General features: G+C 42.9%; 1 protein-coding gene across 3 annotated transcripts in view; it reads right to left on the reverse strand.

The window, feature by feature from the left end:
* Positions 1-1,105: 1,105 nt before the first annotated feature.
* LOC146811215 (uncharacterized) overlaps positions 1,106-14,643 on the reverse strand; it is a 67,154-nt gene continuing 53,616 nt past the window's right edge. Inside the window, exons 16-18 of one of the 3 annotated variants that reach the window (XM_085618248.1) lie at positions 4,002-4,025; positions 3,891-3,905; positions 1,106-1,303 (exon numbers count right to left, since the gene is read on the reverse strand). In XM_085618248.1, coding sequence (XP_085474374.1) covers positions 3,897-3,905; positions 4,002-4,025 — 33 coding nt within the window. In that variant the 3' untranslated portion in view covers positions 1,106-1,303; positions 3,891-3,896. The remainder of the gene's footprint in view (positions 1,304-3,890; positions 3,906-4,001; positions 4,026-14,643) is intronic. The other 2 variants (XM_085618249.1, XM_085618250.1) reach the window with 2 other exon arrangements.

Raw genomic sequence — 14,643 nt, forward strand, 5'->3', positions numbered from 1 at the left:
GATGAGGCGTAACCAGGAGAAATATGTTAATTTCTCCTAATTCTTTAGTCTTTCCATGTGTGCAGCATTCTGAAGCACATATAGAAACAAGAAAATGACTCATAGGATTGTTTTTGTGCATGAAGGTGACTCTTCCTTCACAAAAACAATCCTGCCTGCAATGGAAGCCCCCTTTCACCATGTTCAAACGGTGCATACGTTGACACTAGGCTGCCAAAATGACACCAGTGCAGGCAGAAAAGACAGGAATGCACTGTATTGCCTAAATACAGTGCATGCCTGCACTTTCACTTTGGCGTAGAGCAGTGCAGCAAGCTGCTTTGTTGCGCTGCCCTTTGTCAAAATGCCATAAATGAGGCCCTAAGTCTTTAGAATTCACAGTTATTTACTAAGTCTTTAGAATTTACTATTTGCACATCCATTTGGGTGGAAAAGATCCTGGTGAGGACACTAATTAAATCTACACTTTATTTTCAAACATCTGCACAGGCTAGTGTATAAGGTACCCCAGGAACAGCAGGATGTGTCCCGTGTTTAGTGGAAATAGAGAATCTGCTGATGGGTTATGTGAAAAATTGGGACTTTAGTGCATAATGTTTTGCACTTTGGAAATTTTGGGATGTATGTATATGGCATCTATAGTACCAATTGGTTTTGTTTGTATTTGCACTTTTATGATCTTGGATTATCGAAATAAAGTCTTATGATGATGATGAAACAGCTCAACCCATTTCGCAGCACTGCATTTTGACACCAAAGTTCAATTTTCCAACTAGCATTATAGATCGCATTCATAAGTACCCCAAGTAGTGTGTGACACTTCCATCCATTTCTGGCCTTGTAGCTCAGAACATTGTGCATCATTGGCGCTATGGGTTTGGACCTTAACATACTAGTAAAATAGTAAAATGTCAGAATAGCAGGTGTCAAACATGACCTGGTGTTGCCTAGTGGACATGCTCATTTAGTGTGATACAAGATATGGTGCATCGCAAGGGTACTCTGTTCTCAATAGATGTCTGGTGTTTTCAGATCTTGCTCTCTAACCCTATAAAGCATCACTAAGCCACGGAGGACCCAATCAACACCAGGGACACAGAGAAAGTGGGATGCATTAGCTATTTTATTACACATTATTTAGATGAGACAGCAGGACCACAGTAGAATGTTGGTCAATCACACGCATATCTGAATCTGGAAGCTGAGTCCTTGAATTAAGAGCCAGGAAAGAGAAGAATCAAGCAATTAACATTCAATTCTGTTCAGAATCTTCCAGGTGATGTAGATACCCGGCCAGGCGTTACTAAAAGGAAATTACAGAAAATAGCAAATAATTGATTTGTGTGAAATAATAGAAGTACATACATACCTAAAGAAACTACTCAATGAAACACCAACAATCTCAGCATCAGTCAGTTCTCAATGCCTCCTTCGTCAACCAGCATTTAAATTGTTGTACGTGTGTGTGTCTGTGTGTGTATTCTAACACTCCCATACCAAACCATTTTGATGCTCTTTAGAGAAAATTTAGCTAGTTTTTCTTGCTTTTATTGCACAAAACGCAGTAGTTTTAAAATATTTTTTATCATAAGGGTGATGTCAAACACATACTTTTTTCCCATTATTTCAGGTATACCAAAACTCCTTGAAGTATTGATTGTATCCAACTGCAGGCTTGTCTATGATTTTTTTCCCCTCAACTGTTAGCATACCAGTGATTTTAGACAATTACTGTCTAATCCACACTTCTAAACTTTACTACAGTACTTTTTTAAATTTGAGTCTTCATAAAAGCCCTGAAATTTCCAATTGCTCTTAAGGCCCATTGTTAGCTGTTCCTCCTTGAATGCATTTCCAAAACGTCTTGCTTTACAATTCACAATGCACATCTTAAAACAGCAAAACAACAGCATTCACTGAAATGCCGCCTTCTGAACATCATATTTAAACATTTACATCACGTTTTACTAAAGACAAACCAAACCCTACAATGCTATACTGAAATAACTGCACTCAAATAAGCCCGGGCGTAGTTCTCCGCTTCGCCCACGGAGTGTTCGTAGCGCTGCCTGCGTGCTGCCCGCTGCCCGCCTCCCGCCCGCCCTCCTTTTAAAATCAGGTAAACTATGATAAAAAAATAAAATAAAAATGCCTTACCTGCGCAGCGTCCGGGGGCTCCGTCTTCTTCGTTGACGACAACTTCTTTTCACAAATGCGCATGCGCGGACGCCCGCGCATGCGCATTTCTTGCGAGAAAAGAAGTTGTCAACGAGGAAGAGGGAGCCCCGGGACGCCGTGCTGCAGGTAAGGCATTTTATTTTATTTTTTTATCATAGTTTAACTTATTTTAAAAGGAGGGCGGGCGGGAGGCAGGCGGCGCGTAGTGGGGCTACGCGGAGCACGTGAGTGTGCATAGATTTGGCCACACTACGCGATGCTCCACGTAGCCCCACTACGCCCACTACGCCCAGGGTTACACTCAAAAGACTTGTTTCTATTTAAATTGTTTTTTTAAAAAAATATATCACAATTGCTATGTAATCCTGTTTAAAATATCCAATTAATTTACAAAATACATAACAATTGACATTTGGGCTATGTCTGCTGCCCAGATCCTCTCTGAAAGGCCTGAAAACCTAATGGTTATGTAGTACTCAAAGTTGCTTAAAAGTTAAGAGACATCGGACCTGAATACAAGTAAGGAGGAACACATTTAATGCATGCTTTTATTCATTAATTTTGCTCCACCATATTAAAACAGGTTAGGTTTTCCCACATTTAGTGTTACCCGATGTGGAAGAGCTTGACCTGATTTTTGCAGCATGTAAAACTGACCTGAAAAATATCATGAGAATTTTTCTGTAGTAGCCAAGTCACATTCCCCTTTTTCTCTATGAGGGGAAACATACATGTTGTCCCTTGTTAGAAAAAAAATCCCACCCAATCTACCCACCACCTTCAACCACTTCCCATCCCATGTGTGAGCCCCTGCATACATTTACCACCTGGTCAAAGAAATAACCCATGCAGTTGCGACTTCCATATGATGTTATAACTAAACAAATTGTCCTCAAATCGTTATTACCCATGCCATGGATCTAAACTGATTTTACTACTTTGTAATGGTGCTATGACGTGAATTTACCACAAGCTAAATCCATTCTAGTACCATATTACTCCTAATTAGTTCCACAGACTGATGTTTCATCAACACCTGCTGTTCTCCACACAAATATTCCACAGTGGCACATATATTTTCTGGCTCCACCTTAGAACATCTGTGCACTGAGCCACATGGCTGAAAAGGGCTGTAATCTTTTTTTCCGTGGCAAAGAATTCTTAGAATATAAAACGTATCTATACAAATTCAATGGTACATACACATTGGGTGCAACCAGTTCAATATAATGAAGGTATACAATAGTTGACTTTGTAAATGTGGAAGCAGTGTTTATATTCAAGGTGAATAAAACCACTAGTAACAGCGAAGCTCATTGCAGATGAAAAACAATACTCTATCAACACTATGAACATATCACCTCAATATTAGCATGTGCTTGGGAAATGCATCTAAAGTAAGTTTGGAGTAATCTTCAAGGAGACCACAAAGTTTACACTAAATGTAGATTATTGTGGATTGGGTGAGGGGATTGCTTCTTGCTCTGAATTGTTAAAGTCCAGAACTGTGTCACATCACATCCCATGGATCCAGTGACATTAATTCATACAGGCTGTATTGAAATGTGTTTTTCTTCAATCAAGTGGTACTGTGAACAGAGCTCAGCAAAGTGAAAACAATACCCGCTCCAGCTCTGGATTTAAACCAGTGAAAATGGATGCTACCTTAAACAGTGCATTGTAATACACATAGTAAAATAAAGGTTTTTTACCGGCACTCATAAGCTCTGCAGAAGGAAAAGTAAAGGAACAAGTTAGAATCAATGTCACTTCACAGACATATATAATTTTGGAAATATGGTTAAAAGAAAGGTTTATTTTACCAAGAAGCCTCCACTGTGACCACCCTGCAAATGGAAATATTAAGAGATCAGGGTCATTGATAGAAATCCTTACTTGGTAAATCTATTATAAAACAGACACAATCTTTGTTTTCCTTACACTTCATTTGAAGAATTATTTTCATATGAAGTGTGGCTTTCAAAATGTATTCCCATCAGAGAAGCAGTTCCCAAAGTGGGACACACAGACCTATTCCTTGCAGCATAACATATCATTACACTGTTGCTGCTCTTTCATTAAACATGATACTCTTTGGTCCTCTTCCTTTCTGTATGTACTTTGTGAGAGGTTCACCAAAGCACCATTAGCACCCTTTCCCCTATCCAGCATCTCAACAGGCCTTAACAAACTTTGAATTCTGACATTTTTCTCTTTCATACTTTAAATCTCACTGATTAAGAGACCAAGAATCTGAAAGTATTCAGTATTAAACATAGAGGAGCAATTGATGTACTCTATTAGACCACACTTTATTATTCTTATTTCTTGGGGCGTTTCATCAAGCAGGGGCTGAGAAAAAGGAAGGTTCCGAAAAGTATGTTTCCCATGTTAATTCCCATTGAGTCTTAAGACATGCCTGCAGCTCGACCCACTGGACGGAAAAATGGGTGCATGAGTGTCTGAGTGGATCTGAACTGGGTTTATAAGTGTCTCAGAGGATCTGCAAGTGGATTCATGAGTGTCTGAGCACATTTGTGAGTGGGAGCGTCAGTCTCAGAGTGGGTCTGTAACTAGACTTGCGAGTGTTTGAGTAGGTCTGTCAGAGGATTAATAAATGACTCAGTGGCTCTTTGAATGGGTGTATGAGTTTTGAGTGGGTCTGTGATTGGATCCTCGACTGTTGGCTTAAGGATTTGTGATTAATCATGAAATTGTCGTGAATTAGTCGCAATCACTGATAAACAAATTAGAATTTCCTTAATTTTCACAACAACTACTTAACAGACTTACACCGGATAACTGAAAGCATGATCTGTGAATCAAAATCTACCTTCCTTCCAAACTCGGTGTAATTCTGTTGATGAAAAAACTCTCAGGATTGTTTGTGTGTAGGTAGGTGCACAAAAACTCCTCTGCATGCAACAAAGGCACCCTAGCACCATGGTGGAAAGGTGCCAGCATTGGCGCTTGGCAGACAAAACAGCACCAGTACAATGGGTTAGGATAGAATTGCGCTGTATTGGATGAATACTGTGCGTTTCCACCCTTTACCTCTGGTGTGGCGCAGCAAGGTGATTAGCTGCACAGCGCTGCATCACAAACTCTAAAAAATGGCCCTTCTACTGGATAGTCAGTCCACAACTAGAGTGAGGATCTCTTGAGCTCTTGTCCAATGAGTGTGTATTCATGTGCTACAAGAGACCTCACTCATTTGAAAAGGCCACTGGATGATGCAGTACTTGACATCAATCTTGTTTAGATGCACAACATATTATTTTAATTACATTATTTTTATTCTGTTTATAAGTGAAATGATGAACAGAGTCACTTCCACAAAGGGCCAGAATTTTGCGGACAGAGGTGAATCCATTGGTATAACAGACTACATTGCACCTACCATAGCGAGGGTCCTCTGCCCACCAGGTTTAGAGGTGTCCGTCAGCCCAGCAGGCATTTCTTAACATTGTCAAGAACTGCTATGGCAGCAGTCCCTGTTACAGTATTAAAATTATGTTACCCTTCATTAAACTTTTTACATGTTTTAGTTTTTTCAAAAAAGAAATCTCAAAGCAAAATTTTGTCTACCACATGTTGGGAGTTGTCTCCTATGCTATGGGGGTCATTTTGCAGTTGTCACTGCCACTTATTACCAAGCTTTACTTGGTGGTTAGAGACAGTGAAAACTGTCCATTTGATTCTGAATCTGGTGGGCAGTCAAATTGCCAAACTGTAGAAATTTCTCACTCCATTGGGCCGTCAGAAGAGCACATCAGTGAAGCTCCATCTCAATTTTCTAAAGCGATATAGAAAAACAGCTGTAAGGTATTCTACCAAATTTTACAAAAATATATATCTATCCCTATATCTATATGAATCTATATCTATATGTCTATATATTATCTCTCTCTCTTTGTCTCTCTCTCTCTATAAATATATGTGTGTGTGACATAAATCCTGTCTTTAGTAAAATGTATTTCAATTTCTATTTTATATAATGTATAAAATCAATTTCGATAATTTTATAAAGAAGGAATATACAGTAATTGCACAGGTAGCATATGTGTATAAGTTATGCAATTTTGTTTTGTATTTAATAAGAGAACAAAGAAAATGGAAGTATTTCTTTTCAACCTGTGCCTATGTGCGTGGTACCCATGGCAGTATAAAGTAACTTTGTAATGGTGTCTACGCTTTGTGAGCAAGGTGGTTGTACCATCGAAATGCCATATGTTTTAGGGACGTTATAGTTAGTTGGATATTTCACTCATACAAAACCAAAGAAATTTGGCAATTATAGGTAGTAGAGCTAACTATAACTCACACCCCCGCAATTCACTGCTGATGACGTCACATACTACATCACTCATGACATGGTCAGTGACATCACTGATGACATCACTGATGCCATCACATATGACATCACTGATGACATAATCCAGTGAATGTTTGTTTCTTTAAAGTTTAAATATGTTTTATATATATATATATATATATATATATATATATATATATATATATATATATATATATATATATATATATATATATATGCTAAGGTGTATTGAAGAATGAGTGGGTGTATAAGTGTCTGAATGGATGATTTAGTAGGTGCATGACTGATTGTATAAGCGTATGTTACTGAATGCATGGGTTAGTGAGTAAAGTGTGTAAATGTCTGTATCAGTCTGTCAGTTGGTGTATAAGCGGCTGCATGGGTTGGTGAATAGCTACATGAGTGTCTATATGGGTAATTAATATCTGTTTGAGTAAGTGAGGTGGTGTGTGTATAACTGTATAGGTGAGTAAATGGGAGTGTGATTAATTATTTGCATGACTGACTAGGTGTCTGAGTAACTCTATGGGTGATTGGCAGTGTGTGAGTGTCTATATAGGTGTATGAGTGCATATGATAGTCCTGTACTGATGAGTGACTGAAAGTATGAGTGACTGTATGGGTGAGTGAGTAGATTGGTATGTAGACCTAAGAATCAGTGAGTGGGTATGTATGTATTGGTGTTGGAGTGTCTATGGTTTTGATATTGTAGTCTGTATTTTGGAGTGGGTGTATCAAAGATTTTATTAGGGTTTGAGGAGGTGCATCAGATTATCACATGGATGATGTCATCAGTGATGTCATCAGTGATGTCAATGACCATGTTATAAGTGATTTAATATGTGACATCATCATCAGTGCTTTGCGGGGCGCAAGTTATAGTTACCTCTATTAAGTATAACGGACAAATTTCTCTGGTTTTGTACGAGTAAAATGTCCAACTAACTATAACATCCCTGAAACCTATGGTTTTTTCAGTGAATTTCTAAGGTTTATTAAATGCTAATTTCTAACTATAATGTGCCTGAAACCTATGGTTTTTTCAGTGAGTTTCAAATGTTTTTTAAATGCTAATTTCTAACTATAACATCCCTGAAACCTATGGTTTATTTAGTGAATTTCAAAGGTTATTTAAATGCTAATTTCTAACTATAACCTCCCTGAGACCTATGTTTTTTTTAGTGAAAAAAATTAAATAATATATATATATATATATATATATATAGAGAGAGAGAGAGAGAGAGAGAGAGAGAGAGAGAGAGAGAGAGAGAGAGAGAGAAAGAGAGAGAGAGAGAGATGTATATAAATACACATTTAGAAAATAGGAGAAGGAAAGAAATTAGATCAGAAAAATACTGCCACTTCCAGAGCCATAAAACCAGTGCAAGAGAGCCAATGGCTGAAGTTCTCTGTTTGTAGCCATGATGCCATTCAGTGTGGGGAAATGGGTCGCTGATTTCAGACACTGGCTTTGGTACCAAATGAGTCCCAGCACTTTTCTGATCATAGGCACATCCACTTGAAAATAAGAGCACTTCAGCGACAGGACTGGTGGGCCAGTTGTTCAGTTTTCCAATTTTTCCAATGGTTTCTTTCCTTCTCACCCTTTTATTGTAATTGTCTTTAGAGCACACTATAGCTCCCCAGAGAGCGCTGAAGGCTGCTTGCCTGCCATTTATTTAATCTGCAGTGCACCGCATCCTGCGAAGCCACAGCCTTTAGTCCAGGCGGCCGTCATGGTATGGTATTATCCATAATTACACTGTATTACCATTCGAAGATGGTCAACACATTGGTTCGTGGTGGCCAGGGCTTAAAATGTGGTGAAAAATGAGGTGGAGTTTCGTAAAGGAGAGTGGCCTTGGAAATTATGGGTCTGACTGATCTTCCTTTCACAACTCATTCCTATGCAGTCTGTTAGACACTTGTGCCCTTTTTCTCTTCAAATCTTTAGAAATCCCCATGTGCACATCTTACACCCTATCTCTTTCCTCTTCAACACCATCCTTTCACTCTACTCTGATTGTATACTTCTTCAGTCTCCATCACTTTACCATCCCAGCACACACATACAAATAGCCCCCACTCACCTCTAGGCACTGTATTTGCCCATATTTTGACCTTTGTTTATCTCCTTCACACAAGTTTGCAAAGAATCACAGTTATGCAACAGACATACGTGACTAATAATATTTGCTCTCTGCAGAGAGGCCAAGGATTGGATGTCCATGTATTGTGAGCACCTTTTCACCCATTTACAGCCCCTGTGAGGAACTCTCACTTTCCTCAGCCTCGACTGCAAAACTATCAATCGTAGTCCATTATAAACATACGGATGCAACTCAGCTCAAAGTTTACAATATACAGAGTATTATGCTTCAAAAAACTACAGAAACATAACATAAAAAATAACAAAAACTTGTAGTGAATGGACGATAAAGTAAAATATGTAAAATATTTAAAAAACGGGAAATAAGTTGCTGACTTCGATTACAATACCATGTTTTAAATTAATTGCCCAGAAATCGATCAGTGTTTTTGTCTGTAAAGTTAAGGGCATACCTAAAGGCCCCAGTGAGGACCCATTTCTATGTTAGCGTTTAACCACTACCAGGTCTGAGACTCAGAGTTACTCTGCCCTCTTAAAGCTCTGGTGGCAGCCATGAAGGAACTTCAAAACTATCAAACACCATGCACAAAACCATTGTAAGATGCCTACCTGCAGATAGGTTTATTTGTATTTATTGAAAGCTCATGTTTGTCCTATGTTTATTCTTTCAATTTATCTTGCATAAGTGTTGGAGTCTGTCTGGAAACTTTCTGTAGCTATATAAGGGTGGGAATGCACAAATGAGTCAATGGATGGATGAATGCATGAGCGCTAAGTTGGGCAACAGAGTGCTAGCATGATGACTTTTTGAAAGCCTAGACTCATTATTTCTTAGGAGGCAATAATTTAAAAGACAGGCGTACTAGCATCCACAATCCTTTTATTTTGTTTTTGAATTTTAGATTTCTTTGTGTTTTCCTCTTCTCTCAACGCCACCCCTATTTTAACAACCCCCCTGCGCAAACACTTCTTCCTACGTTCCTCCTCTTCTCAGCTCCCTCGCCCCTACCTCTCCCCTCTTTCACTGTGTACTCTGTGTCTCGACTTCCTTCCCCTGCCCATGCCCAGCCTCTTTCATCTTCCCCTCCCACACCGCCTCCCCTCTGCCCATCCATCCATTACCAGCAGCTGGTCCAAGAGAAGCTACTGTCTCCGGAGCTTGGCCTGGAGGGATGCTGCTGTGCCCAGACCTCCCAGAACAGCTACTGCACACCCTCACCAGCGACTGACCTTCCCTCCCCCCACCCGCCTCCCACCGGGGTACCCGGGGGAAAGTCTTCATCCACCGCCTTTGTGCGCTGCGCGGACGTCGCTCCATTTCTTATCTCTCCTGCAGCTAGCTACCTGATGACTCCAGGGGCTGGAGGCATCTTCAGCGCCACCCCCTCCCCCACTGGCACCATCCATCATCTTAGCTAGAAAGAGCCGAGAAAACACAGCCCTGGGGCACTTTCCACAACTTCCAGGTCAGAAACTGATCCTGTGGCAGACAACCACTAACTTTTAAACCATTTATATAGCGCCAACAGAACGGTATCTCAAGGCTGAGAGCTGACGTTAGCATTAAAGCACTTTGGTGCTTCGTGGGCCACCACAGAATGGCAAGTTGGCCGGATTCCAATCTGCGGTTGTATCAGCACCTCCGCAGCAGGCGCAATAACCCAGCTGGCATCCATGAACGATCTCTCCTTTGGTTAAGTCATTACTGAAATTAGTTTCATATCACATCTATAGGCAACAAATATCCACATGTTTCTGCTTTTCTTCCTATAAAGCCCTTGTCTTTACTACTTTACATAAAAAGCACTCTCCTACCTAGTGCTCAACTCCACCAAGATCCTCTACTTCCCAGCTAGATCAGCCTCCTATGCACTTGACTGACATCTTGACAACATCCAGGAACCTTGGAGTACAATTTAACGTCAAATAGAGACTGGCATCATTCTCTACAAGAACCTTAACAGAGTCATACCTTCACTGCTCAATAACGAGAACATTTTCCAATATCTCCTTTTTTATGCTAATTTGCTACTGATAAATATAGTGGTCTCCAGTAGGCTGGACCACCACAATTCCCAACTGGTGGAATTTTCACATATTCATTTTTTTCTCCCTAATCAAATTATACATTATTTCAACATGAATCTTCAACGTCTGCCAAGACACACACAATCCTCATCACACCAACATCAAGTAAGTGGACAGATGGCAGACAAATCACTTGCATGGTACAGTAAAAAGAATCCAGCCTGGTGTCTCAAGCCATGAACAGTACATCTCCATCCTACCCCTCACAATCTATGAGGCAATGCCTTCCATTACACTCAGCCAACCTTTACCTGCTTACTCAAATCCCCCTTTGCTCCTCCTAAATTCATATATTTCAAGCTCTCTGCCACTTCATTGAAACATTTATTCTAGCTTCAATCCATCACCTCCCTCACTTAGTTGAAAAACTCAAATCATGTCCACCTGGTTCAAGAATGATAATGCCAGAATAATCTCTCTCCTCTTCCCACAAATACTGCATTGCATAAATATATACCTAATGACAATCTTAGTCAACACGTCTACCAACACCTCCCACACATAAAGTTCTTTAGGGGTCCATTAAAGGATATGAGAATACTACAATGCTCATTGGTTAGCCAGAATGCCCTTATTACGTTGTTTGTCTTGTAGAGCATGTATCTGGAGGTCACCCACCTGGCTTCTATCACCACAATTTCTTTGAGTTACCGAGCAATGCTGTGTTCTGGTCTTTGGCACTGCATTTCCAACTATGCACACAACTTCTGTTAGGACAGGTATCTACTCCAGTCAACTAATGGACAAAATAAAATAAATACTCCTGCTTTCTACCACAGCAAATGTATGCGTTTCCACAATGGAACGCAGCCTGTGGAGGACACTTCTGCAGGCGCATCACCAAGAAACAGTGAAAACCCTGTAAGCAACAAACTTGCAAATGCAGAAATTCCATTGTACGCTAGTTTTTCTGTTTTCATAAGTGCACCTCAGATGCCCCTCACTCCACCTGGCCAGGTGGCTGGGCTGATATTTATTCTACTCAATAATATCCAACAATGCTGGGTTGATATGTATCAGGTCTGACATATCCCTCTCAATTACGCGTTTGTCCCCTTACCAGATACTAATGTGCGGATGTTGATTCTTACAGAACCAAAATCCACATGTCGATCAGTAAGCCTGCCGAAGTTTATTGTACAAAAACCAGAGTAGTGCCGTTAGCTGTGAAAACTCCTAAATGCAATGTGTACCGGAATAGAAATTACTGTACAATACCTCAACTGCAATACGCAACAAGTTTTTCTCTGCACACTTGCCCCTGATACACATGCAGTCTCTCTACATGCCCCCCAGACACACATGCAGTCTCTCGACATGCCCCCAGACACACATGCAGTCTCTCAACATGCCCTCCAGACACACATGCAGTTTTTACACATGCCCCCTGACACACATGCAGTCTTTACACATGCCCCCGACACAAATGCAGTCTTCACGCATGCCCCCTGACACATGCAATCTTCACACATGCCCCCTGATACACCTGCAGTCTTCACACATGCCCCCCTGACACACATGCAGTCTTCACTCATGCCCCCTAACACATATGCAGTCTTCACACATGCACCCTCTTGCTTTGAGCATGCTGAGCATTTCAGATCTCACACTCCATACTGTCAGCAGAGTAACACACAATGAGAGCAAACCCTGCAGAATGCGAAGAAGGCCCACTTAGTCTCCCATATCGCACAGATAATCATTGGCCTTGGCTGAATGAGGGCCACTGAAGGATCTGGAGGCTTCTGGAAGCTGTGCCCTTTGTACACTCCAGTCTCTTACACACATTTACACATGCTCCTCACAACTGCTGTTTCTGCAGATGTCCCACACACTTTCCCACATTATCTCCATACATACCCTAAGCACCACTACCTACACTGCCTCTACTCGTGCTTCTCTCTGTATACCCTTGTCACACACCCTCGTACTGCCTCTACCTGCCCCTAACTCCTTAAACACACTGCCTCTATACCTCCCTCATACTGCATGCACCTGCCCCTCACACACCTGTTCACACTGCCTCTACACCTCCCTCACACTGCATGCACCTGCCCCTCACACACCTGTTCACACTGCCTCTACACCTCCCTCACACTGCATGCACCTGCCCCTTGCACACCTGCTCACACTGCCTCTACACCTCCCTCACACTACATGCACCTGCCCCTCGCACACCTGCTCACACTGCCTCCACATCTCCCTCACACTGCATGTACCTGCCCTCGCACACCAGCTCACACTGCCTTTACATCTCCCTCACACTGCATGCAACTGCCCTCACACACCTGCCACAAACAGCCTTTATGTTTCCCTCACACTGCATGCACCTGCCCCTCGCACACCTGCCACAAACTGCCTCTACGTTTCCCTCACACTGCATGCACCTGCCCCTCGCACACTGCCTCTACACCTGCTCACACTCCATGCACCGGCCCCTAGCACTCACACTGCCGCTACACGTCCCTCATACTCCTCACTCTGTACGCACCTTCAACTCACACTCTTACTCATAATACCTCTACACGTCCCTCATGCCCCTGCACATTCTGCCATGGCAAGCACCAGAAGCTTGCAAGCTCGGGTGACATTACCCCTCAGACTCTGGGTTATGGTAAAGCCTGTTCACATCAATCTGTACAGATAGAAGGGCGCAAACATGAAGTCATCTCCAGACAGAGGGGCACTTCTGAGAAGAAGAAGGGAGCACTGCTGCGAGCAGTCACGGTAGCCTCTGCTGCCCACCCACAGCTGTGTGCCCCACACTGCCCGCTGCCCCGCAGCCAACCCTGCCCCAGGATTTACCTGCACACTGTGATCAGGTTCTTCCACTCCACTGTCACATTCCTGCTGATGCTCTTTTTGCAGAAGAAGCTGAGGCTTAGGGAAGCCATCTCGGACCGCAGCCTTTGTTTCTGGCGCTGGTGCGCTACCTCCTCCCTGGCTGGTGGAAGGGCGTGATACCTCAGCGCTGAGAGGCAATGGCTAGCATGAGGCGGGGGCTGGAGTGGTTCACTGGTGTTTGGAGGAGCCCCTGCCGAGCACTGCTTTGTGCGGGCTCCCACCCGCAGGGCAACACAGACAGGTTCTTCTCTGATGCTCCCTCTACACACCAGCTAATCCCCGGGACTTGTCAGGTGTCCCTCCTCAGCACTCAAGTGCTTTTTTCACTGTTATTACATCCAAGCATCAGGGTTGAAACACAGTTTTGAGTGAGCTACCTTTCAACAGCATTAGTGATGCACTAACCGCTCAACACATTCAGGTGCCGATTACGATCCGGTAAAAACCGCGTACGAACCGTCGGTCGGAGCGAATTCCCCGTCCGACTCGTACCCGGTCGTAAAACTTTACAAACATGGAATTACGATTCGCACGGAAACACCATTTCCGTACGAATCGTAAAAAACACCGACTGACGAAAATATACATACGAATGTGATCCGGGAATGCTGCGACGTGACGTCGGGACGCTTTCAGGCAGCGTTTCACGAACCAGGAATTACGATTCGAACCGACAGCAGTCCGGACGGCAATATTTTCACGGCACCCAAAAAGTGCTGCAAAAGCGAAGTACGGCGCGAATCGACCAGAGTAGGTGGCCCGGTACGCACCGTACCCCCCCCAGCCCCCGTAGGTATGCGCCGACCCCCCCCCAGCCCCCGTAGGTACGCGCCGACCCCCCCCCAGCCCCCGTAGGTACGCGCCGACCCCCCCCCCAGCCCCCGTAGGTACGCGCCGACCCCCCCTGTGTGCACACCCGTGTACGGTGCGTACCCCCCGTGTACGTTCGAGTCGTACCCCCCCGTGTACGTTCGAGTCGTACCCCCACCCGTGTATGTACGGTGCGTACCCCCCCGTGTACGTTCGAGTCGTACCCCCCCGTGTACGTTCGAGTCGAACCCCCACCCATGTATGTACGGTGCGTACC

Source organism: Triturus cristatus, chromosome 7 (assembly GCF_964204655.1).
Source record: "Triturus cristatus chromosome 7, aTriCri1.1, whole genome shotgun sequence".
In the NCBI taxonomy this organism is placed as follows: Eukaryota; Metazoa; Chordata; class Amphibia; order Caudata; family Salamandridae; genus Triturus; species Triturus cristatus.